Raw genomic sequence first — 26,575 nt, 5'->3', positions numbered from 1 at the left:
CTGCCCAGCAAAGGGCGCTGGGGCGGTGGGAGAGGCTCCCGGGGGTCTCCGTGTGCTGTTCTGCGGGATCTGACAGGCGATAATCCTGTCCCTGGGTGGCTGCTGGGGGTCCCACGTAGCGGCTCCTCCATCCCGAAAAGCGCTGGGATGGTGGGAGAGGCTCCCGGGGCTCACCCATTAATTACCACCTCCACCCCGCTCCGCGGGGTCTCCCCCGTGGCAATCCCGTCCCAAGGCAGCCGCTGCTGGCTCTGGGGGATCCCTGCCCAGCAGCTCCCCCGGCCCAGAGAGCTCTGGAGCGACGGGAGAGGCTCCCGGGGGTCACCCATGCGCCACCTCCATCCCCTTCTCTGGGGTCTCGCAGCGGGAATCCCGCACACCCACAGCAGCCGCTGACCCCCGGCCCCTCCGCCTGCGCAGCCCGGTTCCCGCGGGGCGATGCCGCTGCCCCCGGGCCGCCCCTCGCCGTCGGCGGCGGCGCTCCGGGGCGGTGGGCGGCGCATCCCCGGCGCTCCATCCCCGCCCCGCAGCCGCCCGAGCGGAGCCGCCGCGGCCGGACCCGATGCCGGGAGCTGGGCGCTGAGGGCGGCCCCGACATGGGGGTTCTCAGCATCACGGACCAGGTACGGCCGCCGCCCCGTCCTCCCCTTCCTTTGCTTCCCCGCCTCGCCGCCGCCGCCGCGCCTCGCCCGGGCCGCGCCGCTACGGCAGCCCGGGGATTTGCGGCCTAGCGCGGCTCCGCCACCGGGCCCGGCCCGGCGCCGCCCCAGGCCACGGGCCCCGCTCCGCCGAGCCCTCCCCGCCTCTCCCGGCACCGCCGCAGCCCCGGGACGGGCGGGGGTCGCTGCTGGAACCCCGCTCTGCCCGCGCCTGCCGGGCCCAGCGCGGCCGGGACGGCCCGGGCCGGGAACGGGGGAGCGCCCGGGAGGGGAGAGCCTGGAGCGGAGCGGGAGAGCGCCGGGGATGGGACCCTCGGGAGAGACCGACAGGGCCGGGAACGGGAGAACACCGGGATGGGACCCTCGGGAGAGACCCCCGGGACCGGGAACGGGAGAACACCGGGAATGGGAGAGCCTGGAGCGGAGCGGGAGAACACCGGGACTGGGACCCTCGGGAGAGACCCCCGGGACCGGGAACGGGAGAACACCGGGGATGGGACCCTCAGACCCCCGGGACCGAGAACGGGAGAGCCCCGAGGTTCTCTGGCCCGGGAACGTGAAGCATCAAAGGGGGATCCTGGCCCGGGAGAGCCCCGGGAATGGGACCCCCTGAATCGGGAACCTTGGGGTTGGGACGCCCTGGATCGGGAACGGGAGAGCCCCGGGAATGGCAAAATCATGGGATTGAAACCTCCTGGGTCAGGGAGTGTCAAGGAGGGATCCCAGCCCCTGACCCTGCTTCCTTCTGCCTCCCCAGTGAATTTTAGGGGTGCAGGGCGGCCTCAGAGGGGTTTTAGGGACACCAGTGGTGTGCAGGGTGTTCTCATCGAGTTTTTGGGACACCCTCGGGCTGCAGGGTGTCCCCAGGGAGTTTTGGGGGTACCCTTGGTGTGCAGAGTGTCTCTGTCGGGTTTTGGGGACACCTCTGGGGTGCAGAGTGTCCCTGTAATGTTTTAAGGACACAGTTGGGGTTCAGGGCATCCCCATTAGGATCTGGGGACGCTCCTGGGTTCCAGAGTGTCCCTGTTACGCTTTAGGGACTTTTTTGGGGGGTGCAGGGTGTCCTGATCGGGTTTTGGGGACACATTTGGGGTTCTGGATGTGGCTGTAAGGTTTTGGGGACACTCTTGGGCTGCAGAGTGTCCTTGTCGTGTTTTAGGGACAAGTGTGGGGTTCAGAGTGTCCCCGTCAGGTTTTGGGGACACTCCTGGGGTTCAGCAGGTCCCTGTCGTGTTTTAGGGACAAGTGTGGGGTTCAGAGTGTCCCCGTCAGGTTTTGGGGACACTCCTGGGGTTCAGAGTGTCCCCGTCAGGTTTTGGGGGCACCCCTCCCGTGGCTGTGCTGACCCCGGGCTCACCTGATCCCTTTTACCCACAGATTTCCCCAAAAACAACTTTTATCCCCTGGGTTTTGGGGTCGGGGAGTGCTGCCAGAACCCCCCCCCCCCCGACCCCACAATTAATCCAGGGATAAATTTTGGGAGCCCTGGGAGGAGCTGAGGATGAAAAAAGGAAAGATTTGGGATTGGGAGTGGATGAAGGAAGGGGAGACCTGAGGGATCAGCCTCGGATTTAAACAGAACTTTTATTTTTCGGGACACCCCATCCACGTGCCAGACCCGGAGCCTTTCATTGGCATTTGATATTTACTTCTGGGAAAACACCACCAAAAAAACCTTTTTTATTTCTAAAATATCCTAACAAGCGATGCCGAGGCCGCTGCGTTCCAGGGGGACGATGCAGCCTTGCCCTGACCCCAGGATGTGTTCCCGGGCTTGGAAGTGCCCTTATTTCGGGATGAGGCAAACCTGGGAAGGGGTCACAGCCAGACAGAGCTCGGAGAGGCTGAAAAAAAAAACCCCCCCTCAGATTTGGTGATTTTGAGCTTTAAATGAAATCCGGCTTTGGTGGGGTCGCGCCGCCCGAATCCCTGCGTCCCAAAAAAAACCTCAGCGGGGCCCCGTGGGGTCTGGCAGCCATCTGAGCGCCCCAAAAGCGGCTCTGCCTCGGGGGGTTTTCTGCGGAAAAACGGGATTTTCGGGCCTGGGAACAAGGAAAGGGGTTCAGGGGTCGTCGCTGTGGCGGGGGGATTTGGGGCTGTGCCCGAGTTTCGGGGGGCAGGAGCGGAGCCTCGGAGAGGTCGGCGCTGCTGGGGGACGTGGGGAGGATTTCCCGGAGGTTCCCGGTGTGGGTTGTGCCGGGGGAAGCGGGAGAGATGGCGGAGCTGCTGGAAAATCCAGCCCGGGAGTGGGGCTGGGAGCGGGGGTTTGCTGCTGGCGTGGGGCTGCAGCTGTGGCACTGTGACTGCTCCTTCCAGCGGTGTCACTGTCACTGTCACTGCTGTTCCAGCGGTGTCACTGTGACTGCTCCTTCCAGCTGTGTCACTGTCACTGTGACTGCTCCTTCCAGCTGTGTCACTGTCACTGCTGTTCCAGCGGTGTCACTGTCAGTGCCCCTTCCAGCGGTGTCACTGTCACCACTGTTCCAGCTGTGTCACTGTCACTGTCACCACTGTTCCAGCTGTGTCACTGTCACTGTCGCCGCTCCTTCCAGCTGTGTCACTGTCACCGCTGTTCCAGCTGTGTCACTGTCACTGCCCCTTCCAGCTGTGTCACTGTCACTGCCCCTTCCAGCGGTGTCACTGTCACTGCTGTTCCAGCTGTGTCACTGTCACTGCTGTTCCAGCTGTGTCACTGTCACTGCCCCTTCCAGCGGTGTCACTGTGACTGTCACCACTGTTCCAGCTGTGTCACTGTCACTGCCCCTTCCAGCTGTGTCACTGTCACTGCCCCTTCCAGCGGTGTCACTGTCAATGCCCCTTCCAGCTGTGTCACTGTCAGTGCCCGTTCCAGCGGTGTCACTGTCCCTGTCCCACTCTGTCCCTGTCCCACTCTGTCCCTGTCACACTCTGTCCCCTATCACTGTCCCTGTCACACCCGTTCCCCTGTCACTGTCCCTGTCACACTGTCCCTGTCCCACTCTGTCCCTGTCCCACTCTGTCCCCTGTCACACTCTGTCCCTGTCACACTCTGTCCCCTGTCCCTGTCACACTGTCCCTGTCACACTGTCACTGTCACACTCTGTCCCCTGTCCCTGTCACACTGTCCCTGTCACACTGTCCCTGTCACCCTGTCCCTGTCACACTCTGTCCCCTGTCACACTCTGTCCCCTGTCCCTGTCACACTGTCACTGTCACACTCTGTCCCTGTCACACTCTGTCCCCTGTCCCTGTCACACTCTGTCCCCTGTCCCTTGCAGCCCCCTCTGGTCCAAGCCATCTTCAACCGGGATGTGGAGGAGGTTCGGTCGCTGCTCAATCAGAAGGAGAACATCAATGTACTGGTGAGGGCTCTCCCCAGATCCCTCCTGTCCCTCACTCAGGGCTCCCCAAATCCCTCCCGTCCCCATCCCTCATTTTCTGCTTCCAAAATCCTTTTTATCCCTCACCCCGTGCTCCCCAAACCCTTCCCATCCCCATTCCCTCACCTGGTGCTCTCCAAATCCTTCCCATCCCCGTCCCTTGCCTGATAATTCCCAAATCCTTCCCATTTCTCACCCAGTGCTTTCCAAATCCTTCCTGTCCCTCACCCAGCGCTCCCCAAATCCGTCCTGGTTCTCCCCAAATCCTCCCCATCCCCATCCCTCGCTTGGTCCTTCCAAAATCCTTCCTCGGGCACCTCCAGGGATGGGGACTCCAAACCTCCCTGGGCACTGCCAAAGCCTGAGCACCTTTTCCATGAGCAAATTCCTCCTGATGTCCATCCTGAGCCTCTCCTGGAGGAATCTGGGGCTGTTCCTTCTCCTCCTGCTGTTCCCCGGGAGCAGAGCCCGACCCCAGGCGGCTCCGCTCTCGCGGCAGCGAGTTGTGGGCTGAGAATTCCCCTCTGAGCCTCCTTTTCTCCAGGCTGAGCCCCTTCCCCAGCTCCCTCAGGACTGCTCCAGAGCCTTCTCCTGCTGCTCCAGCCCTTCCCCAGCTCCCTCAGGACTTCTCCAGAGCCTTCTCCTGCTGCTCCAGCCCTTCCCCAACTCCCTCAGGACTTGTCCAGAGCCTTCTCCTGCTGCTCCAGCCCTTCCCCAGCTCCCTCAGGACTTGTCCAGAGCCTTCTCCTGCTGCTCCAGCCCTTCCCCAGCTCCCTCAGGACTGCTCCAGAGCCTTCTCCTGCTGCTCCAGCCCTTCCCCAGCTCCCTCAGGACTTCTCCAGAGCCTTCTCCTGCTGCTCCAGCTCTTCCCCAACTCCATTCCCAAATCCATCCCCTCCTTAGAGGAGGAAGAAGCTCTCCCTGCCCTTTCCCAGCCTTTCCCAAGCTCACGGATGGATTTTCTCTCTTCCCTCTCCAGGACCAAGAACGCCGGACACCGCTCCATGCTGCTGCCTACATCGGAGATGTTGCAATCCTCGAGCTGCTCATCCTGTCAGGTGAGACCCAGGGAGCTGCCCCTGATCCCTCTCCAGATCCCTGATCCCTCTCCAGACCCCCTCAATCCCTCTCCAGACCCTCTGATCCCTCCAGACCCCCTCAATCCCTCTCCAGATCCCTGATCCCTCTCCAGACCCCCCATCCTTCTCCAGACCCCCTCAATCCCTCTCCAGACCCCCAATCCTTCTCCAGACCCCCCATCCTTCTCCAGACCCCCCCAATCCCTCTCCAGACCCCTCCAAATCCTTCTCCAGACCCCTCAATCTTTCTCCAGACCCCCCAATCCCTCTCCAGACCCCTCCAAATCCCTCTCCAGACCCCTCCAAATCCCTCTCCAGACCCCTCAGTCCCTCTCCAGACCCCTCCAAATCCCTCTCCAGACCCCTCAGTCCCTCTCCAGACCCCCCCAATCCCTCTCCAGACCCCTCAATCCCTCTCCAGACCCCTCAATCCCTCTCCAGACTCCCCCAATCCCTGTCCAGACCCCCCAATCCCTCTCCAGACCCCCCAATCTTTCTCCAGACCCCCCAGTCCCTCTCCAGACCCCTGGGATGCAGCAGGACGGGCTTTGCTCCCCTCCAGGCCGCCCCGAGCTCGCAGGGCGGCAGCCAGGGGAGGATTAGGGAACAGTGCCATAATCCTAAGAGGTTTCCACGTCTTGGAACCGAAATAGCCGAGGTGGAGGCAGAGCCAGGAGGGGGATGTGTGGCGCTGGAGGAGGGGGATGCTCAGAGGAGCAATTCCCAGAGAAAATCCCCCAAAATCCGGGGGGTTCTGCCCGGTTTTGGCTCGTGCCACCCGTCACCCTCCGGAAAAACTCCGTGTTTGTTGCCTCGTGTGTTGAATTTTGGGTGTCCCCCCCCCGGCTCCTCACCCTCCGGAGCCTCGGGACACGGCGAGGAGAGAGGGAACCCCGAGGCCGCCGCGATCCCGAGTGACCCCAGCGTGGGGAGAAAACTCCGGAAAATTCCCACCCGGGGCTCGGTCAAACCACGTTTGGGACGTTCAGCCGGGGCTGTAGAACCCCGTGGGGATTTTCCCTGCCTCCTGTCGGGTTCTGGGCAGCGGGGAGAGGCAGCTGAGGGGGTTTTATTTTTTGCCTTGTCCCCACAGGTGCTAACGTGAACGCGAAGGACACGGTGTGGCTCACGCCGCTGCACCGCGCCGCCGCCTCGCGCCACGAGGTGGGTGCTCCGGGGAGAGGCGTTCCCTGTGGGAACGGGGGCTGCTGGAGGGGTAAAAAAAAAGGGGGGGTTCTCCTCTTCTTTCCCTCATTTGGGCTTTGGGGGAATGAGAAGTACTGGAGGGAGCTGGAAAAAAGAAAAAAAAATCCTCTCTGTCTTCTCTCTGTCCCTCTCGTCTCCTCCTCCCGGTTTTCGCCCCTTCCCCGGGGATTTGTTCCGGATTCACCTCTCCTGGAGGGATGTGGGGGCTCCCACCCTGTCCCTCGGGAGCTGATTCCGACAGATTTCCCTGGCAAATTTCCCCAGCCTTTATCTTTTGTGGCTTTGGTTTCGTCCCGCTTAACTTCGCCCCGCTTCGGAGAGGGAGGAATTGTTGGCCGGAGCCGGGATCTGAATCCCCGAGTGGGATTTTGCTCAGCGGGGTGGGACACGAGTGTGAACACCTCTCCTGGAGGCGCTTGTTGGGAATGTGCGTGGAGAATCCCTAAAACACGGAGCTCCCTCTGCTGCTTCCCTGGGAATTTGGGAGTCCACCCTCATTTTTCCACCTGGGAAGTTGTGGCCCGCCCAGCTCCTCAGAGGAGCTTTCCCAAAATGTTCTCCCTGCCTGGATCCCGCTCTGTGGTTGGGTTTTTTTGGGGTGCTGGGAGCGAAGATCTGTAGAGTGGGGATCCCTGGAAGCTCTGCCCCGATGGCAGAGGGTGGGGAAGGCAGGAAGCCAAAGCCTGGAAATAAGTGTCAAATGTAGGTCAGTGGGTCGGGTTTGTCATCCCCTGGGCCCTGCTGAGTCACCGGGGAACTTCACTCCCGGTCCTTCACGTGCTTCTTCCCGTGGCTCCGGGGTTTTTCCTTCCCCCAGCCAGGATTCCCGGCTGGGGTGGGCTGGGATGAGCTGGGATGGGATGGGATGAGCTGGGATGAGCTGGGATGAGCCCACCTCGCTCAGCTCCCACCTGGGAACGGGGCTGGGGCAGCCCAGGTGAGGGCTGGGCAGGATCCCAGGAGGTTTGAGGGTGGGAAAGATCCAAATCCGAGCTGGGATCGATCCCCACCAGAGCCCTGAGGACTCCAAACCTCCCTGGATAGCTCCTTCCAAAGCCTGACAGAGCTTTCCATGGAAAAATTCCTCCTGGTGTCCATCCTGAGCCTCTCCTGGAGGAATTTGAGGGCATTTCCCTCATCCTGCTCTTCCCTGGGAGCTGATTTTGACCCTGGCTCTCCCCTCAGGGAGTTTTGAGGTGAAAATTCCCCTCTGAGCCTCCTTTTCCCCAGGCACTCCCAAAGCCTGAGCACCTTTTCCATGAGCAAATTCCTCCTGATGTCCATCCTGAGCCTCTCCTGGAGGAATCTGGGGCTGTTCCTTCTCCTCCTGCTGTTCCCCGGGAGCAGAGCCCGACCCCAGGCGGCTCCGCTCTCGCGGCAGGGAGTTGTGGGCTGAGAATTCCCCTCTGAGCCTCCTTTTCTCCAGGCTGAGCCCCTTCCCCAGCTCCCTCAGGACTTGTCCAGAGCCTTCTCCTGCTGCTCCAGCCCTTCCCCAGCTCCCTCAGGACTTGTCCAGAGCCTTCTCCTGCTGCTCCAGCCCTTCCCCAGCTCCCTCAGGACTTCTCCAGAGCCTTCTCCTGCTGCTCCAGCCCTTCCCCATCTCCCTCAGGACTTCTCCAGAACCTTCTCCTGCTGCTCCAGCCCTTCCCCAGTTCCCTCAGGACTTCTCCAGAGCCTTCTCCTGCTGCTCCAGCCCTTCCCCAGCTCCCTCAGGACTTGTCCAGAGCCTTCTCCTGCTGCTCCAGCCCTTCCCCAGCTCCCTCAGGACTGCTCCAGAGCCTTCTCCTGCTGCTCCAGCCCTTCCCCAGCTCTGGCCACACTCCAGCCCCTCAGTGTCTCGGTGGCCAGGGGTGCCCAGCACTGGACCCAGCACTGGAGGTGCCTCAGCAGCACCAGCACTGGGGGACAATCCCTGTCCCCACGGCTGGCACAGCCCAGGTGCCATCCTGACCACCCCAGTCCATCCCCAGGACCCTTCCCAGTGGGAACACCTTCGAGACAAACCTGTGGCTTCAGGGCGGGCACGGACGGCGTCGGAACTCCCAGCGCCCTGGAATCACGAGGGGTTCGGATCCTGGGTGAGGTTCCCGGGGCCGTGTCCCAGCTTTCCTCCGCTCTCCCCACCCCACAGAAAGCCCTTCACCTGCTCCTGAAGCACTCTGCCGACGTCAACGCCCGCGACAAGCACTGGCAGACGCCGCTGCACGTGGCCGCCGCCAACCGGGCCACCAAGTGCGTGGAGGCGCTGGTGCCGCTGCTGAGCACCGTCAACGTGGCCGACCGCACCGGGCGCACGGCGCTGCACCACGCCGTGCACAGCGGCCACCTCGAGGTGCGCACGGGCACCGGGCGGGGACGGGGACATCGGGGTGGGTCTGGGGACATTGGGGTGGGCAGGGACAGGGACATCGGGGTGGGTCTGGGGACATTGGGGTGGGCAGGGACAGGGACATCGGGGTGGGTCTGGGGACATCGGGGTGGGCAGGGACAGGGTGGGCAGGGATAGGGTGGGCAGGGACAGGGTGGGCAGGGACAGGGACATCAGGGTGGGTCTGGGGACATTTGGGGTGTGCAGGGACATTTGGGGTGAGTCTGGGGCCATCGGGGTGGCTCCTGGATGTCAGGGTGGGCAGCAGGGACAGGGTGGGCAGAGATCTTGGGGTGGGCAGGGACAGGGACATCGAGGTGGGTCTGGGGACATTTGGGGTGTGCAGGGACATTGGGGTGGGTCTGGGGACATTGGGGTGGCTCCTGGATGTCAGGGTGGGCAGGGACAGGGACATCAGGGTGGCCCTGGATGTCAGGGTAGGCAGGGATAGGGGTGGGCAGGGACATTTGCAGTGGGTCTGAGGACACTGGGGTGGGTCTGGGGACATCAAAGTGGGTCTGGGGACATCAGGGTGGGCAGGGACATTGGGGTGGGTCTGGGGACATTGGGGTGGGTCTGGGGACATTGGGGTGGCCCTGGATGTCAGGGTGGGCAGGGACAGGGTGGGCAGGGACAGGGACATTGGGGTGGCCCTGGGGACATTGGGGTGGCCCTGGATGTCAGGGTGGGCAGGGACAGTCAGGGCCATGGCGGTGGCCCCGCTCACGCTGTCCCCGCTCCCCGCAGATGGTGAACCTGCTGCTCAACAAAGGCGCCAGCCCCAGCACGTGTGACAAGAAGGACCGGCAGCCGCTGCACTGGGCCGCCTTCCTGGGTGGGTGTTCCTGGCTGCTTCCAGCCCCTGCTCCTGCTCTCCTGCTCTCCCTCTCCCCCTCTCCTGCTCTCCCATTCCCCCTCTCCTGCTCTCCCAATCCCCCTCTCCTGCTCTCCCAATCCCCCTCTCCTGCTCTCCCATTCCCCCTCTCCTGCTCTCCCATTCCCCCTCTCCCTCTCTCCCTTCTCTCCATCTCTCCCATTTCCCCGTCTCTCTGATGTTTCCTGTCTCTCCATCTTTCTGGTCATCTGCTGTCCCCTGTCCATCTGTCCCTCTGCTGTCCCCTGTCCCTCTCCTGTGTCCCTGTCCCTCACGGCTGTCCCCTGTCCTTCTCCCCTGTCCCTGTGCTGTCCCCTGTCCCTGTGCTGTCCCCCGTCCCTCTCCTGTGTCCCTGTCCCTCTCCCGTGTCCCTGTCCCCCTGCTGTCCTCTGTCCCTCTCCCGTGTCCCTGTCCCTCTGCTGTCCCCTGTCCCTGTGCTGTCCCCTGTCCCTCACGGCTGTCCCCTGTCCCTGTGCTGTCCCCTGTCCCTGTGCTGTCCCCTGTCCCTCTGCTGTCCCCTGTCCCTCACGGCTGTCCCCTGTCCCTGTGCTGTCCCCTGTCCCTCACGGCTGTCCCCTGTCCCTCTCCTGTGTCCCTGTCCCTCACGGCTGTCCCCTGTCCCTCTGCTGTCCCCTGTCCCTCTGCTGTCCCCTGTCCCTCACGGCTGTCCCCGCAGGTCACCTGGAGGTGCTGAAGCTGCTGGTGGCGCGCGGGGCCGATGTCATGTGCAAGGACAGGAGGGGTTACACGCTGCTGCACACGGCGGCCGCCAGCGGCCAGATCGAGGTCGTGCGTCACCTCCTCAGGCTGGGCGTGGAGGTGAGACCCCTGGGGCGGGCTCGGGGGCTGGGACAGGCGGGGACAGGAGCTGGAGAGGTGGTGGCAGGAGCTTTGGGTGGGGACAGGAACCTGGGGTGGTTCTCAGCTGCCTTTTCAGTCCCAAATCCCAAATCCTCTGGAATTGATTGCTTCCACAGATCCGTGAACCAAAGTCTGTCACCCTGAGCGGTGGCAGGAGCCCTGGGTGGTTCTCAGCTGCCTTTTTCCTTTCTGAATCCCCAAATCCGCTGGACTTTGCTCACAAAGTTCAGGGAACCAAATTCCTTCCCCCTGGGTGATTCTCAGTTGCCTTTTTCCTTCCTAAATCCCAAATCTGGATTTTGTTGATCCTTGAGATCAAGGAACCAAATTCCTTCCCTCTGGGTGGTTTTCCATTGCCTTTTTCCTTCCTAAATCCCAAATCCGGATTTTGTTGATCCCTGAGATCGAGGAACCAAATTCCTTCCCCCTGGGCGGTGACAGAAGCTTTGAGTGGTTCCCAGTTGCCCTTTCGCTCCCTGAATCCCAAAATCCTCTGGATTCTGTTGCTCCCACATATCCACGACCCAAATTCCTTCACCCTGGGATGGTGACAGAAACCTTGGGATGGTGACAGAAACCTTGGGATGGTGACAGAAACCTTGGGATGGTGACAGGATCCCTGGACAGTGACAGGATCCCGGGGTGGTGACAGGATCCTGGGTTGGTGACAGGATCCCGGGGTGGCAGCAGAACCTTTGGCTTCCCCTCATCCCCTTCGCCCATCCCGAACCCCAAATCCCGCTGATCCCATAGATCCCACAGATCCTGTAGGTCCCACAGATCCTGTAGATCCCATAAACCTCACAGACCCTACAGACCCCACAGACTTCACAGATCCCACAGTTCCCATAGACCCCACAAATCCCCTAATCCCCACAAACCCCCCCAGCTCCCACAGATCAAACAAACCCCACTAACCCCATAGATCCCCCAGACCCCCATAGATCCCCCCAAACCCCCCCAGACCCCACAAACCCCTCAGACCCCACAAACCCCCCCAGATCCCACAGATCCCAAACCCCACAAACCCCCACAGACCTCCACAGATCCTACAGACTCCACAAATCCTACAAAACCCCCCAGACCCCACAAACCCCTCAGACCCCCCAGACCCCACAAATCCCCCAGACCCCCACAGATCCCCCAGACCCCACAGGCCCCCCAGACCTCCACAGATCCTACAGACTCCACAAATCCTACAAAACCCCCCCAGACCCCACAAACCCCACAGACCCCCCAGACCCCACAGATCCCAGACCCCACAAACCCCACAGACCCCACAGACCCCCCAGACCCCCCCAAACCCCGCAGACGCCCGCAGCTCGCGCCTGTCCCCGCAGATCGACGAGCCCAACTCCTTCGGGAACACGGCACTGCACATCGCCTGCTACATGGGCCAGGACGCCGTGGCCAACGAGCTGGTGAACGTGGGCGCCAACGTCAACCAGCCCAACGACAGGGGCTTCACCCCGCTGCACTTCGCCGCCGTCTCCACCAACGGGGCCCTGTGCCTGGAGATCCTGGTCAACAACGGCGCCGACGTCAACTTCCAGGTGCGGGAATTGGGAAAAATCCTCGGGATTCGGGGTTTGGGAGATGAGGTGTTACCTGGAGTCAGGGTTAGAAAAAGAAAATAGGTTAAATTAAAAGTCGGTTCAATTAAAAGTGGGTTAAATTAAAAATCCTTCAAAGGATTGTGGTCAACAATGGCGCCGACGTCAACTTCCAGGTGCGGGATCCTCGGGATTCGGGGTTTGGGAGATGAGGGATGATGAAGGAGTGATCTGGAGTGAGAGTTAAAGGAATAAAATGGGATAAATTAAAAGTGGGTTCAGTTAAAGATCCTTCGAAGGATCCTGGTCAACAACGGCGCCAACGTCAACTTCCAGGTGCAGGGATCGGGGAAAACCCTCGGGATTCAGGGTTTGGGAGATGGGGGGTGACCTGGAGTCAGGGTTAGAGGAAGAAAATGGGTTAAGTTAAAAATGGGTTAAACTGAAAATCCTTCGAAGGATCCTGGTCAACAACGGCGCTGACGTCAACTTCCAGGTGCAGGAATTGGGAAAAATCCTCGCGATTTGGGGTTTGGGAGATGAGGGGTGACCTGGAGTCAGGGTTAGAGGAATAAAATGGATTAAATTAAAAGTGGGTTCAATTAAAGATCCTTCAAAGGATCCTGGTCAACAACGGCACCGACGTCAACTTCCAGGTGTGGGAATTGGGAAAAAACTCTCAGGATTCAGGGTTTGGGAGATGAGGGGTGACCTGGAGTCAGGGTTAGAGGAATAAAATGGGTTAAATTTAAAATGGGTTAAACTGAAAATCATCCAAAGGGTCCTGGTCAACAATGGCGCCAACGTCAACTTCCAGGTGCAGGGATTGGGGAAAACCCTCAGGATTTGGGGTTTGGGAGATGAGGGGTGACCTGGAGTCAGGGTTAGAGGAGTAAAATGGGTTAAATTAAAAGTGGGTTAAATTAAAAATCCTTCAAAGGATCTTGGTCAACAGCGGCACCAATGTCAACTTCCAGGTGTGGGATGCTCGGGATTTGGGGTTTGGGAGATGAGGGTTTGATGAAGGGGTGATCTGGAGTCAGAGGAATAAAATGGGGTAAATTAGAAGTGGGTTCAATTAAAAATCCTTCAAAGGATCCTGGTCAACAACAGCGCCAACGTCAACTTCCAGGTGTGGGAATTGGGAAAAACCCTCAGGATTCGGGGTTTGGGAGATGAGGGGTGACCTGGAGTCAGGGTTAGAGGAATAAAATGGGTTAAATTAAAAGTGGGTTAAACTGAAGATCCTTCGAAGGATCCTGGTCTGTCTGAGCCCCACCCGGGGTTTTTTGGGGGAGGTTTTGGGGCAGGTTTTGGGGTCTGTCTGAACCCCACCCGGGGTTGGTTTTTTGGGGTAGGTTTTGGGGTCTGTCTGAGCCCCACATGAGTATTTTTGGGAGAAGGTTTTGGGGTGTGTCTAAGCCCAGCTGGGGTTTTTCGGGGCAGGTTTTGGAGCACTTTTTGGGGTGTCTGAGCCCCACCCCGGGGTTTTTTTGGGGCAGGTTTTGGGGTATGTCTGACCCCACCTGGGGTTGGTTTTTTGGGGCAGGTTTTGGGACAGTTTTTGAGGTGTCTGAGCCCCACCCCGGGGTTTTTTTGGGACAGTTTTTGGGGTGTCTGAGCCCCACCTGGGGTTTTTTGGGAAGATTTTTGGGGCAGGTTTTTGGGACAGTTTTTGGGGTCTGTCTGAGCCCCACCCAGGGTTTTTTTGGCCAGTTTTTGGGGTGTCTGAGCCCCACCCCAGGTTTTTTTTGGGATTGTTTCCCGCAGAGCAAGGAAGGGAAGAGCCCCCTGCACATGGCGGCGATCCACGGCCGGTTCACGCGCTCGCAGATCCTCATCCAGAACGGTCGGTGCCTCGTTCCCGCCCCATCCCCGATTTTCCTGGGATTTCTGTGACCTCCCGAGAGCTCAGGAGGGCGTTGGGACCTTCCCAGGCCGCTCCTGCCTGTCTCTGGGCTGGGAATTCCGGGAATTCCGGAGCTGGGATGTTAGAGAAGCCTTGGGAATTCCAGGAGTTCTGGATCAGGAACGTTGGGAATCCCTGCGTTGTCCCTGGGGTGGGAATTCTGGGAAGCGATGGAATTCTGGGTCTGGGATGTTGGGAATCCCAGGAATTCCAGATCTGGAATGTTGGGAATCCCAGGAATTCCTGATCTGGAATGTTGGGAATCCCTGGAATTCCAGATCTGGAATGTTGGGAATCCCTCCCTGGGGTGGGAATTCTGTGAATCCTGGGTTTGGAGTGTTGGGAATCCCTGGAATTCCTGATCTGGAATGTAGGGAATTCTGGGTTTGGAGTGTTGGGAATCCCTGGAATTCCTGATCTGGAATGTTGGAGAATCCTTGGGAATTCCTGATCAAGATTGTTGGGAATCCCTGGGAATTCCAGATCTGGAATGTTGGGAATCCCTCCCTGGGGTGGGAATTCCGTGAATCCTGGGTTTGGAGTGTTGGGAATCCCTGGAATTCCTGATCTGGAATGTTGGGACTCCCTGGGAATTTCAGGTCTAGAATGCTGGGGAATCCCTGGGGTGGGAATTATGAGAATTACGGGTCTGGAATGTTGGGAATCCTGGGAGTTCTGGGTCTGGATTGTTGGGAATCCCTGTAAATCCTGGGAATCCCGGCTCTGGAATGCTGTGAATCCCTAAAATCCTGGGAATCCCGGCTCTGGAACATTGTGAATCCCTAAAATCCTGGGAATCCCGGGTCTGGAACGTTGGGAATCCCTGTAAATCCTGGGAATCCCGGGTCTGGAATGTTGTGAATCCCTGAAATCCCGGGAATCCCGGCTCTGGAACGCTGGGAATCCCTGTAATTCCCGGGATTCCCCTGCAGGCAGCGAGATCGACTGCGCTGACCGCTTTGGGAACACGCCGCTGCACGTTGCCGCCCGCTACGGGCACGAGCTGCTCATTAGTACCTTAATGACCAACGGTGCTGACACTGCCAGGTGAGGAACCGGGAACCTTCCGGAACCTTCCGGGCCGCCGCGGGTCCTGGGAGGGTCCTGGAAGTGTTTCTGGGATGGCTTAGGAGGGGTGTTCTGTGTCCTGGAAGGGTTCTGGGGCGTGTCCTGAAAGGTTTCCAGGATGTTTTGGGTCCTGGAAGGGTTTCCAGAGTGTTCTGGGCTCGTGCTGGACAGCGTTTTCCATGGAAAAATTCCTCCTAGTGTCCATCCTCAGCCTCTGATGGAGGAATTTGAGGGCATTTCCCTCATCCTGCTCTTCCCTGGGAGCAGATTTTGACCCTGGCTCTCCCCTCAGGGAGTTTTGGGGTGAAAATTCCTCTCTGAGCCTCCTTTTCCCCAGGCTGAGCCCCTTCCCCAGCTCCCTCAGGACTTCTCCAGAGCCTCCTCCTGCTGCTCCAGCCCTTCCCCAGCTCCCTCAGGACTGCTCCAGAGCCTCCTCCTGCTGCTCCAGCCCTTCCCCAGCTCCCTCAGGACTTGTCCAGAGCCTTCTCCCGCTGAATTCCCATTCCTGGAATTCCTGACCCCGCTGCTCTTCCCCTGCAGGCGCGGGATCCACGACATGTTCCCTCTGCACTTGGCCGTTCTCTTCGGATTCTCCGACTGCTGTCGAAAGCTGCTTTCCTCAGGTGAGCGTCCCCACGCTGTCCCCTCCCTGTCCCCCTGCCAGCCACACCCAGGTGACCCTGGGGACACCAAAGTGACCCTGGGGACACCAAAGTGACCTTGGGGACACCCAGGTGACCACTGCTGTCCCCTGTAACCCAAGCCCCTGCGTCCCCCCGGCGTCGTGTCCTTGCTGGCACAGAGCAAACCCCATAAAAACCCCAAATCTGTGATGTCTGTGTCCCCAGGTCAGTTGTACAGCATCGTGTCCTCTCTGGCACATGACAAACCCCATAAAAACCCCACAAAACCCCATAAAAACCCCAAATCTGTGATGTCTGTGTCCCCAGGTCAGTCATACAGCATCGTGTCCTTGCTGGCACAGAGCAAACCCCATAAAAACCCCAAATCTCTGTCCCAGGTCAGTTGTACAGCATCGTGTCCTCTCTGGCACATGACAAACCCCATAAAAACCCCATAAAAACCCCATAAAAACCCCAAATCTGTGATTTTTGTGTGACACAGGCTGACGCAAATCTGTCCTCTCTGATCCGTAAAAACCCCAAATTTGTGATTTCTGTGTCTGATGAAACTGACACAAACCTGCCCTTGCTGGCACAGAGCAAACCCCATAAAAACCCCACAAAAACCCCAAATCTGTGATTTCTCTGTCTCAGTTCAGTTGTACGACATCGTGTCCTCTCTGGCACGTGACAAACCCCATAAAAACCCCACAAAAACCCCAAATCTCTGTGATCACAGGTCAGTTGTACAGCATTGTATCCTCTCTGACACATAACAAACCCCATAAAAACCCCCCAAAGACCCCACAAAAACCCCAAATCTCTCATTTCTTTGATCCCCAGGTCAGTCATACAGCATCGTGTCCTCTCTGATACATGACAAACCCCATAAAAACCCCACAAAAAACCCCACAAAACCCCAAATCTCTGTTCCCCAGGTCAGTTGTACAGCATCGTGTCCTCTCTGGCACATGACAAACCCCATCAAAACCCCACAAAAACCCCACAAAACCCCACAAAACCCCACAAAACCCCAAATCTCTCATTTCTGTGACCCCAGGTCAATTGTACAGCATCGTGTCCTCTCTGACACATGACAAACCCCACAAAAACCCACAAAAACCCCACAAAACCCCCAAATCTCTGTGCCCCAGGTCAGTTGTACAGCATCGTGTCCTCTCTGGCACATGACAAACCCCATAAAAACCCCACAAAGACCCCACAAAACCCCCAAATCTCTCATTTCTGTGTCCCAGGTCAGTTGTACAGCATCGTGTCCTCTCTGACACATAACAAACCCCACAAAAACCCACAAAGACCCCACAAAAACCCCACAAAAACCCACAAAGACCCCACAAAAACCCCAAATCTCTCATTTCTGTGACCCCAGGTCAGTTGTACAGCATCGTGTCCTCGCTCAGCAATGAGCACGTGCTCTCCGCCGGCTTCGACATCAACACCCCCGACAGCCTGGGCAGGACGTGTCTGCACGCCGCCGCCTCCGGGGGGTACGGGGACACCCGGGGACACCTGGGGACAGCTGGGGACACCTGGGGACATGGGGACACCTGGGGACATCCTGGGGACATCCTGGGGACATCCTGGGGACACCTGGGGACAGCTGGGGACAGCTGGGGACATCCTGGGGACAGCTGGGGACATCCTGGGGACAGCTGGGAGCATCCTGGGGACATCCTGGGGACACCTGGGGACAGCTGGGGACAGCTGGGGACATCCTGGGGACATCCTGGGGACATCCTGGGGACAGCTGGGGACATCCTGGGGACAGCTGGGGACAGCTGGGGACATGGGGACATCCTGGGGACACCTGGGGACATCCTGGGGACACCTGGGGACACCTGGGGACACCTGGGGACAGCTGGGGACATCCTGGGGACACCTGGGGACATCTGGGGACATGGGGACATCCTGGGGACACCTGGGGACATCCTGGGGACACCTGGGGACACCTGGGGACACCTGGGGGCACCCTGGGGACATCCTGGGGACACCTGGGGACATGGGGACACCTGGGGACACCTGGGGACATGGGGACAGTGCTGCTCGTGGCTCTGAGCGAGGGCAGCCGCCTGCTCGGAGCAGGGATGGGAAGGTCCTGGAAGGGTTCCTGGGTTCCTGAGGTGACATTTTGGGTACCTGGGGACATTTCTGGGTGCATGAGGTGACATTTTGGGTGCCTGAGGTGACAGTTTTGGGTTCCTGGAGGACACTTTGGGTGCCTGAAGTGACATTTTTGGGTACCTGGGGACATTTCTGGGTGCCTGAGGTGGCATTTTGTGTACCTGAGGTGACATTTTGCGTGCCTGAGGTGACATTCTGGGTGCCTGAGGTGACATTTTGCGTACCTGAGGTGACATTCTGGGTGCCTGAGGTGACATTTTGGGTACCTGGGGGACATTTCTGGGTGCTTAAAGGACACTTGGGGTGCCTGAGGTGACATTCTGGGTACCTGAGGTGATATTTTGGGTACCTGGAGGACACTTTGGGTGCCTGAGGTGGCATTTTGGGTGCCTGAGGTGGCATTTTGCGTACCTGAGGTGACATTCTGGGTGCCTGAGGTGACATTTTTGGATACCTGGGGACATTTCTGGGTGCCTGAGGTGACAGTTTTGGGTTCCTGGAGGACACTTTGGGTGCCTGAGGTGACATTTTGCATGCCTGAGGTGACATTCTGGGTGCCTGAGGTGACAGTTTTGTGTTCCCGGCTCCTCTCCCCCTGCAGGAACGTGGAATGTCTGAATTTGCTGTTGAGCAGCGGCGCTGACCTGAGGAGGAGGGATAAATTCGGGAGGTGAGCGGGGCTGGACCTTCCCAAAATCCCAAAAAAAAACCCCTGGGATCATCAGGTCCTACCTGGGACACCCAGCTGGGTCCTGGAAGGGATCCCAAAGGGTCCTGGAAGGGTTTCCAGAATGTTCTGAGCTCTTGATGGGTCCTGGAAGGGATTCCAAAGGGTTTTGGAAGGGTTTCCGGAAAGTTCTAAGCTTCTGGTGGGTCCTGGAAGGGTTCCTGAGGTGTTCTGAGCTCCTTGTGGGTCCTGGAAGAGTTCCCAAGATGTCCTGGAAGGGTTTCCAGAATGTTCTGAGCTTTCTATGGATCCTGGAAGGGATCCTGGGGTGCTTTGAGCTCCAGATGGGTCCTGGAAGAGTTCCCAAAGTGTCCTGGAAGGGTTTCTAGGGCTGGTCCTGGGCTCCTGCAGGTCCTGGCAGGTCCCTGGGGTGTCCCGGGAGGGTCCTGGAAGGGTTTCCAGAATGTTCTGAGCTTTCTATGGATCCTGGAAGGGATCCTGGGGTGCTTTGAGCTCCAGATGGGTCCTGGAAGAGTTCCCAAAGTGTCCTGGAAGGGTTTCCAGGGCTGGTCCTGGGCTCCTGCAGGTCCTGGCAGATCCCTGGGGTGTTCTGGGAGGGTCCTGGAAGGGTTTCCAGAATGTTCTGAGCTCCTGCAGGTCCTGGAAGGTCCCCGGGGTGTCCCCCCGTCGCGGGTGGGTTCCTCAGGCCCCGTTTGTCCCCTCGGTGTCCCCAGGACCCCCCTGCACTACGCGGCGGCCAACGGCAGCTACCAGTGCACGGTGACGCTGGTGACAGCCGGGGCCAGCGCCAACGAGCCCGACGGCAAAGGCTGCACGGCGCTGCACTACGCCGCCGCCTCCGACACCTACCGCAGGTGGGGACACACGGGGGACATGGGGACACACAGGGGACAGTGGGGACACCATGGGGACACTGTGGGGACACACGGGGGACACTGTGGGGACACTGTGGGGACACTGGGGACAGTGGGGACACGGGACACTGGGGCCAGCGCCAACGAGCCCGACGGCAAAGGCTGCACAGCGCTGCACTACACTGCCACCTCCGACACCTACCGCAGGTGGGGACACACGGGGGACAGTGGGGACAGAGAGGGGACACTGCGGGGACAGTGGGGACAGCAGGGACACCAAGGACACTGGGACAGCTGGGATGCCAGGGGACAGTGGGGGGACAGTGGGGACACTGTGGGGACAGCAGGGACACTGGGATAGTGGGGACACTGGGACACCGGGGTCACAGTGAGGACAGCAGGGACAGCGGGGGGACAGCAGGGACAGCGGGGACAGTGGGGACAGCAACAGCAGGGGAACACTGGGACAGTGAGGGGACACAGCACACCAGGGACTGTCACCAACCCGGGGTGGCACTGGCGGTGTCCCCATGGGCGCTGTCACCTGCCCGAGGTGGCACTGCTGGCACTGGCGGTGTCCCCGTGGGCGCTGTCACCAACCCGGGGTGGCACTGGTGGCTCTGGTGTCCCCATGGGTGCTGTCACCAACCCGAGGTGGCACTGCTGGCACTGGCGGTGTCCCCGTGGGCGCTGTCACCTGCCCGAGGTGACACCGGTGACGTTCCAGGGCAGAGCCTCACTCGGGAAGCAGCGATGAGGAGCCCCTGAAGGAGTCCAGGCTGAAGGAGGCGTTTTTGTGAGTGCTGGGAATGGACTGGGAATGGACTGGGATGGACTGGGAATTTAATGGGAATTATGCTGGGAATTTAATGGGAATTTAATGGGAATTTGAGGGAGTTTAATGGGAATTTGCTGGGAATTTTGGTGGTAATTTACTGGGAATTTGCTAAAATTTACTAGGGATTTTGCTGGGATTTTACTGGGAATTTGCTGAAATTCACTGGGAATGCTGGGAATTTTGGTGGAAATTTGCTGGGAATTTGCTAGGAAGTTTGCTGGGATTTTACTGGGATTTACTGAGATTTTTGCTGGGAATTTTGCTGGGAATTTTACTGGGAATTTTGCTGGGAATTTTACTGGGAGTTTACTGGGAATTTTGCTAGGAATTTTGCTGGGATTTTACTGTGAGTTTACTGTGAGTTTCCTGTGATTTTACTGTGAGTTTACTGTGAGTTTGCTGGGATTTTCCTGGGATTTTCCTGGGATTTTCCTGGGAATTCCTCTCTCCAAACCCTCAGGGAGAGCAAACCTCCGCTGCCCTTCTGAGCCAAACCTTGCCCTTCCCTTCCTGCGAGATCCCAGCGCCTGCTGGGATTTTCCTGTGGATTTTTTTCCCTTTTCCATCCCTTTTTTTTTTTTCCCCCGTTCCAGCTGTCTGGAATTCCTGCTGGACAACGGTGCTGACCCCTCCCTGCGGGACAAGCAGGGCTACACCGCCGTCCACTACGCCGCCGCCTACGGCAACCGGCAGAACCTCGAGCTGGTCAGAGACCCCCGGGAACGGGGGAAAGAGACCAGGAAAAGGGGGAAAATCCATCTAGGAAAAGGGGAAAATCTACCCAGATAAAGGGGAAAATCCATCCAGATAAAGGGGAAAATCCACCTGGGAATGAGGGAGAATCCATCCAGGAATGAGGGAAAATCCAGCTGGGAAAGGGGGAAAATTCACCAGGAAAAGGGGAAAATCTACCCAGATAAAGGGGAAAATCCATCCACATAAAGGGGAAAATCCATCCAGGAAAAGGGGAGAATCCAGCTGGGAATGAGGGGAAATTCAGCCAGGAAAAGGGAAAAATTCATCCAGGAAAAGGGGGAAATTCAGCTGGGAATGAGGGGAAATTCAGCCAGGAAATAGGGAATATACACTATGAAAAGAGGGAAAATCCACCAGGAATGAGGGAAAATTCATCCAGGAATAAGGGAAAATCCAGCTGGGAAAGGGGGAAAATTCACCAGGAAAAGGGGAAAAATCCATCCAGGAAAGGGGGAAAATCCAACTGGGAATGAGGGGAAAATCCACCAGGAAAAGGGGAAAATCCACCTGGGAATGAGGGAGAATCCATCCAGGAATGAGGGAAAATCCAGCTGGGAAAGGGGGAAAATTCACCAGGAAAAGGGGAAAATCTACCCAGATAAAGGGGAAAATCCATCCAGGAAAAGGGAAAAATTCATCCAGGAAAAGGGGAAAATCCATCCAGGAAAAGGGGGAAATTCAGCTGGGAATGAGGGGAAATTCAGCCAGGAAATAGGGAATATACACTATGAAAAGAGGGAAAATCCAACAGGAATGAGGGGAAATTCAGCCAGGAAAAGGGGAAAAATTCATCCAGGAAAAGGAGAAAATCCATCCAGGAAAGGGGGAAATTCAGCCAGGAATGAGGGAAAATCCACCAGGAAAAGGGGGAAAATCCACCAGGAATGAGGGAAAATCCATCCAGGAATAAGGGAAGATCCAGCTGGGAAAGGGGGAAAATTCACCAGGAAAAGGGGAAAATCCACTTGGGAATGAGGGAAAATCCATCCAGGAAAAGGGGAAAAATCCACCTGGGAATGAGGGGAAATTCAGCCGGGAATGAGGGAAAATCCATCCGGGAATCAGGGGAAATTCAGCCAGGAGTGAGGGGAAATTCATCCAGGAAAAGGGGAAAATCCACCAGGAAAAGAGGGAAAATTCCTCCAAGAAAACAGGGAAAATCCATCCCAGGAAATAGGGAAATTCCACCAGGAAGAGAGGGAAAATCCACCCAAGAAAACAGGGAAAATCCCAAACAGGAAAGAGGGAAAAGCCCCAACCAAGGAAAGAGGGAAATCCACCAGGAAAAGAGGGAAAATCCCTCAGGAAAATAGGGAAAACCTGATCTGGGGAGAAAATCTGAACTAAAAACCTCAATCAGAGAGCAAAGAGGGGAAGACGAGCCAGGAAGAATCGGGATTTCTGGGACAGCAGCACCCCCAGCCCCCTTAGGGAATGTCCCACCCCAAATTTTGGCTTTTATTTTTTTGGGGGGGAATTTTTCCGCGGGATCGTTCCCGGATTTGTGCTTTTTTTCCCTTTGCAGCTCCTGGAAATGTCCTTTAACTGCCTGGAGGATGTGGAAAGCACCGTCCCAGTCAGCCCTTTGCACTTAGCTGTGAGTGCCTGCGCGCCCTGGGAGGGTGCCAGAATGTTCTGCGTCCTGGAAGGGGTCTAAAAGTGTCCTGGGAGGGTCCTGGGAGGGTTTTGGAAGGGTTTCCAGAATGTTCTGCGTGCTGGAAGGGTTCTCAGGGTGTCCTGGGAGGGTCCTGGGAGGGTCCTGGAAGGGTTCTGGAAGGGTTTCCAGAATGTTCTGCGTCCTGGAAGGGTTCTCAGTGTGTCCTGGGAGGGTCCTGGGAGGGTTTTGGAAGGGTTTCCGGAATGTTCTGCGTGCTGGAAGGGTTCTCAGGGTGTCCTGGGAGGGTCCTGGAAGGGTTTTCTGGGGGAGACATTTCTGGGAGGGGCATTTCTGGGTGCCGGGGGGACATTTTGGATACCTGAGGGACATTTTTATGTCTTTGTGGGACATTTCTAGGTCCCTGTGGGACATTTCTGGGTCCCTGATGGACACTTTGGGTGCCTGAGGGACGCTTTATGAGTCCCCGATGGACACTTCGGGTGCCCAGTGGACACTTTGGGCACATGAGGGACACTTTGAGTTCCAAATGGGCACTCTTGGTCCCTGATGGACACTTTGAGTGCTCGATGGACCCTTTGGGTGCCCCATGGACCCTTTGAGTGCCCCATGGACACTTTGAGTCCCTGAGGAACACTTTGGATACCTGAGGGACACTTTGAGTGCCCAATGTACCCTTTGGGTGCCCCATGGACCCTTTGGGCGCCCAATGGACCCTTTGGGTGCCCAATGTACCCTTTGGGTGCCCCACGGACACTCTGGGTGCCCAATGTACCCTTTGGGTGCCCAATGAACACTCTGGGCGCCCGATGGACCCTTTGAGTGCCCCATGGACCCTTTGGGTGCCCCATGGACACTTTGGGTGCCCGATGGACACTCTAGGTTCCTGAAGGGACACTCTGGGTGCCCAATGTACCCTTTGGGTGCCCCATGGACCCTTTGGGTGCCCGATGGACACTCTAGGTTCCTGAAGGGACACTCTGGGTGCCCAATGTACCCTTTGGGTGCCCCATGGACCCTTTGGGTGCCCGATGGACCCTTTGGGTGCCCCATGGACCCTTTGGGTGCCCCATGGACCCTTTGGGTGCCCAATGTACCCTTTGGGTGCCCCATGGACCCTTTGGGTGCCCAATGTACCCTTTGGGTGCCCCATGGACCCTTTGGGTGCCCCATGGACCCTTTGGGTGCCCAATGTACCCTTTGGGTGCCCCATGGACCCTTTGGGTGCCCCATGGACCCTTTGGGTGCCCAATGTACCCTTTGGGTGCCCCATGGACCCTTTGGGTGCCCAATGGACCCTTTGGGTGCCTGATGGACACTCTGGCCGCCCGATGGCCCCTTCGGGTGCCCCACGGACACTCCACCCACCCTCCCAACCCTGCCCTCGGCCTCGGCAGGCCTACAACGGTCACTGTGAAGCCCTGAAGGCGCTGGCCGAGACGCTGGTGAACCTGGACGTGCGGGACCACCGGGGCCGCACCGCGCTCTACCTGGCCACGGAGCGCGGCTCCAGCGAGTGCGTGCAGGTGCTCACCAGCCACGGCGCCTCCGCCCTGCTCAAGGAGAGGAAGAGGAAGTGGACGCCCCTGCACGCCGCGGGTGAGCCCGGGGCTGCGGGGAGGGGGGATCGGGGAGGGGGGTTTGTTGTCGTTTTTGGGGGGTTTGGGGGTGTTTGTTCCTCGTCGCTGGGTTGTTGTCGTTTTTCTTCGTGCCCCTCGTTTCTGGTTTTGTCGTCTGCCTTTTTCTCGTCACTCTTTGTCTTGTCCTCCTTTTCCTCGTCCCTTTTCGTCATCTGTTTTTGCTCATTCTACTCTTCCTGATCCCTTGTTTTCTTCTCCCTCTTTTCCTCACCCCTCTTTTCCTCATCCATTTTTCCTGATCCCACTTTTCCTCACCCCTCTTTCCCTGACCCCATCTCCCTGATCCCATTTTCCCCCATCCCATTTCCCCAATCCCTCTTTTCCTGATCCCATTCCCCCATCCCATTTCCCTGATCCTATTTCCCTGATCCCATTCCCCCAACCCCATTTCCCCGACCCCTCTTTTCCCTGATCCCATTTTCCCTGATCCCATTTCCCGGATCCCATTCCCCCATCCCATTTCCCTGATCCCATTTCCCCGATCCCATTCCCCCACCCCATTTCCCCGATCCCATTTCCCTGATCCCATTTCCCTGATCCCATTCCCCCATCCCATTTCCCCGATCCCATTTCCCTGATCCCATTTTCCCTGACCCCATTTCCCTGATCCCATTTCCCCACCCCATTTCCCCGACCCCTCTTTTCCTGACCTCATTTCCCCGACCCCATTCCCCCACCCCATTTCCCCGATCCCTCTTTTCCTGACCCCATTCCCCCATCCTATTTCCCCGATCCCATTTCCCCGATCCCATTCTCCCATCCCATTTCCCCGATCCCTCTTTTCCCTGATCCCTCTTTCCCCGATCCCATTTCCCCAATCCCATTTCCCTGACCCCATTCCCCCACCCCATTTCCCCGACCCCTCTTTTCCTGATCCCATTTCCCCGACCCCATTCCCCCATCCCATTCCCCCACCCCATTTCCCCCACCCCATTTCCCCGACCCCATTCCCCCACCCCATTTCCCCGCTCCTCTCCCCGTGCCCGTGCCCAGCTGCCAACGGGAACACGGATTCCCTGCACCTGCTGATCGACAGCGGCGAGCGGGCGGACATCACCGACGTCATGGACATCCACGGCCAGTGAGTGCCACCCCCGGGTGCCACCGGGGCCCCCGGGAGGAGCGGGACGAGGACCCGGAGAGACCCCGGCACGGGCAAAACGGGCCGGGGATAATCGGATTAGTTAGGGTTTGTTTAGGGTTCGTTCATTAATTAGGGTTTATTACGGATAAAATAGTGAGAGGGGGGGGAATAATCTTAAAAACCCCGAAGTTTCTGCTCAGCGTTCCCAGCTCTTCCTCCTCCTTCCCGAGGGTGCGGGGCGGCGGGAGCGGGAATGTGCTCGGTTCATCCCGCGTGCTCGGCGCGGGAACCTTGCATTTCTTCCTGCCGGAGTGTCTTAACCCAGAGGGCTCGCTGCCATTCCTGATTTTTCCTTATCCTCGTTCCCGATTTTCCCTCACCCCCATTCCTGATTTCCCCTCACCCCAATTCCTGATTTCCCTCACTTCCATTCCCAACTGTCCCTCACCACCGTTCCCCATTGTCCCTCCATTCTTGTGTCCCTCACCTCCATTCCCGATTTCCCCTCGCCATCATTCCCAATTTTCCCTCACCCCCATTCCCAATTTTCCCTCACCACCATTCCTGATTTCCCTCACCCCCATTCCCGATTGCCCCTCACCCCAATTCCTGATTTCCCTCACCTCCATTCCCAACTGTCCCTCAGCACCGTTCCCCATTGTCCCTCCATTCTTGTGTCCCTCACCTCCATTCCCGATTTCCCCTCGCCATCATTCCCAATTTTCCCTCACCTCCACTCCCGATTTTCCCTCACCCCCACTCCCACCATCCCAGAAGCAGAACAGGAATTCCACCCAGCTGGAATTCCCTCTGCCACCCGCGCCCAAAACTCCCAGAACCTCCAGAACCTCCCCGGCTCCTCTCCGGGCACAGGGAATTCCCGATCGGGGCCGTTCCCGGCTGCTCTCCGGGCACAGGGAATTCCCGATCGGGGCCATTCCTGGCTGCTCTCCGGGCGCAGGGAATTCCCGATCGGGGCCGTTCCCGGCTCCTCTCTGGGCACAGGGAATTCCCGATCGGGGCCGTTCCCAGCTCCTCTCCAGGCACAGGGAATTCCCGATCGGGGCCGTTCCCGGCTGCTCTCTGGGCACAGGGAATTCCCAATTTGGGGCTGTTCCCGGCTCCTCTCCAGGCACAGGGAATTCCCAATTTGGGGCCGTTCCCGGCTGCTCTCCGGGCACAGGGAATTCCCGATCGGGGCCGTTCCCGGTTGCTCTCCGGGCACAGGGAATTCCCGATCGGGGCCGTTCCCGGCTCCTCTCTGGGCACAGGGAATTCTGGATCGGGGCCGTTCCCGGCTGCTCTCCGGGCACAGGGAATTCCCGATCGGGGCCGTTCCCGGTTGCTCTCCGGGCACAGGGAATTCCCGATCGGGGCCGTTCCCGGCTCCTCTCTGGGC

At 58.6% G+C, this 26,575-nt stretch overlaps 3 protein-coding genes across 3 annotated transcripts in view; 2 read left to right on the top strand and 1 right to left on the bottom strand.

Annotated features, from left to right (window-relative positions):
• Positions 1 to 535: 535 nt before the first annotated feature.
• Positions 536 to 14,919, top strand: LOC120764452 (serine/threonine-protein phosphatase 6 regulatory ankyrin repeat subunit C). Its single transcript, XM_040088433.2, has 10 exons — positions 536 to 623; positions 3,917 to 4,000; positions 4,998 to 5,076; positions 6,191 to 6,261; positions 8,435 to 8,635; positions 9,419 to 9,506; positions 10,222 to 10,364; positions 11,747 to 11,959; positions 13,730 to 13,808; positions 14,801 to 14,919. Exons 1-10 carry the CDS (start codon positions 597 to 599, stop codon positions 14,917 to 14,919), a joined length of 1,104 nt encoding a protein of 367 aa, XP_039944367.1. The 5' UTR covers positions 536 to 596.
• A 573-nt stretch (positions 14,920 to 15,492) lies between these two features.
• On the top strand, positions 15,493 to 25,177 carry ANKRD52 (ankyrin repeat domain 52). The gene is made up of 10 exons (XM_058423793.1): positions 15,493 to 15,559; positions 16,950 to 17,067; positions 18,303 to 18,371; positions 19,103 to 19,243; positions 19,382 to 19,450; positions 19,971 to 20,039; positions 20,675 to 20,786; positions 22,363 to 22,434; positions 23,850 to 24,051; positions 25,086 to 25,177. The coding sequence occupies exons 1-10, from the start codon at positions 15,493 to 15,495 to the stop codon at positions 25,175 to 25,177; spliced, it is 1,011 nt and encodes a 336-aa protein (XP_058279776.1).
• Positions 25,178 to 25,440: 263 nt separating this feature from the next.
• Positions 25,441 to 26,575, bottom strand: part of LOC120764389 (extended synaptotagmin-1) — a 5,893-nt gene continuing 4,758 nt past the window's right edge. The window contains exon 7 of the mRNA XM_040088342.1: positions 25,441 to 25,479. Coding sequence (XP_039944276.1) covers positions 25,441 to 25,479 — 39 coding nt within the window. The remainder of the gene's footprint in view (positions 25,480 to 26,575) is intronic.

This window comes from Hirundo rustica, chromosome 30 (assembly GCF_015227805.2).
Source record: "Hirundo rustica isolate bHirRus1 chromosome 30, bHirRus1.pri.v3, whole genome shotgun sequence".
NCBI lineage: Eukaryota > Metazoa > Chordata > Aves > Passeriformes > Hirundinidae > Hirundo > Hirundo rustica.
The sequence above is the reverse complement of the archived record's forward strand: the minus strand, read 5'-3'. Positions and strand labels throughout refer to the sequence as shown.

What these genes read in the sequence shown, in the direction of transcription:
- LOC120764452 (XM_040088433.2), top strand. Translation starts at nt 597, where the DNA reads ATGGGGGTTCTCAGCATCACGGACCAG. An exon ending in TTCTCAGCATCACGGACCAG is followed by an intron (nt 624 to 3,916) that starts GTACGGCCGCCG and finishes TGTCCCTTGCAG; the next exon opens with CCCCCTCTGGTCCAAGCCAT. An exon ending in CGAGCTGCTCATCCTGTCAG is followed by an intron (nt 5,077 to 6,190) that starts GTGAGACCCAGG and finishes TTGTCCCCACAG; the next exon opens with GTGCTAACGTGAACGCGAAG.
- ANKRD52 (XM_058423793.1), top strand. Translation starts at nt 15,493, where the DNA reads ATGTTCCCTCTGCACTTGGCCGTTCTCTTCGGATTCTCCGACTGCTGT. An exon ending in CACGCCGCCGCCTCCGGGGG is followed by an intron (nt 17,068 to 18,302) that starts GTACGGGGACAC and finishes CTCCCCCTGCAG; the next exon opens with GAACGTGGAATGTCTGAATT. An exon ending in AGGAGGGATAAATTCGGGAG is followed by an intron (nt 18,372 to 19,102) that starts GTGAGCGGGGCT and finishes CGGTGTCCCCAG; the next exon opens with GACCCCCCTGCACTACGCGG.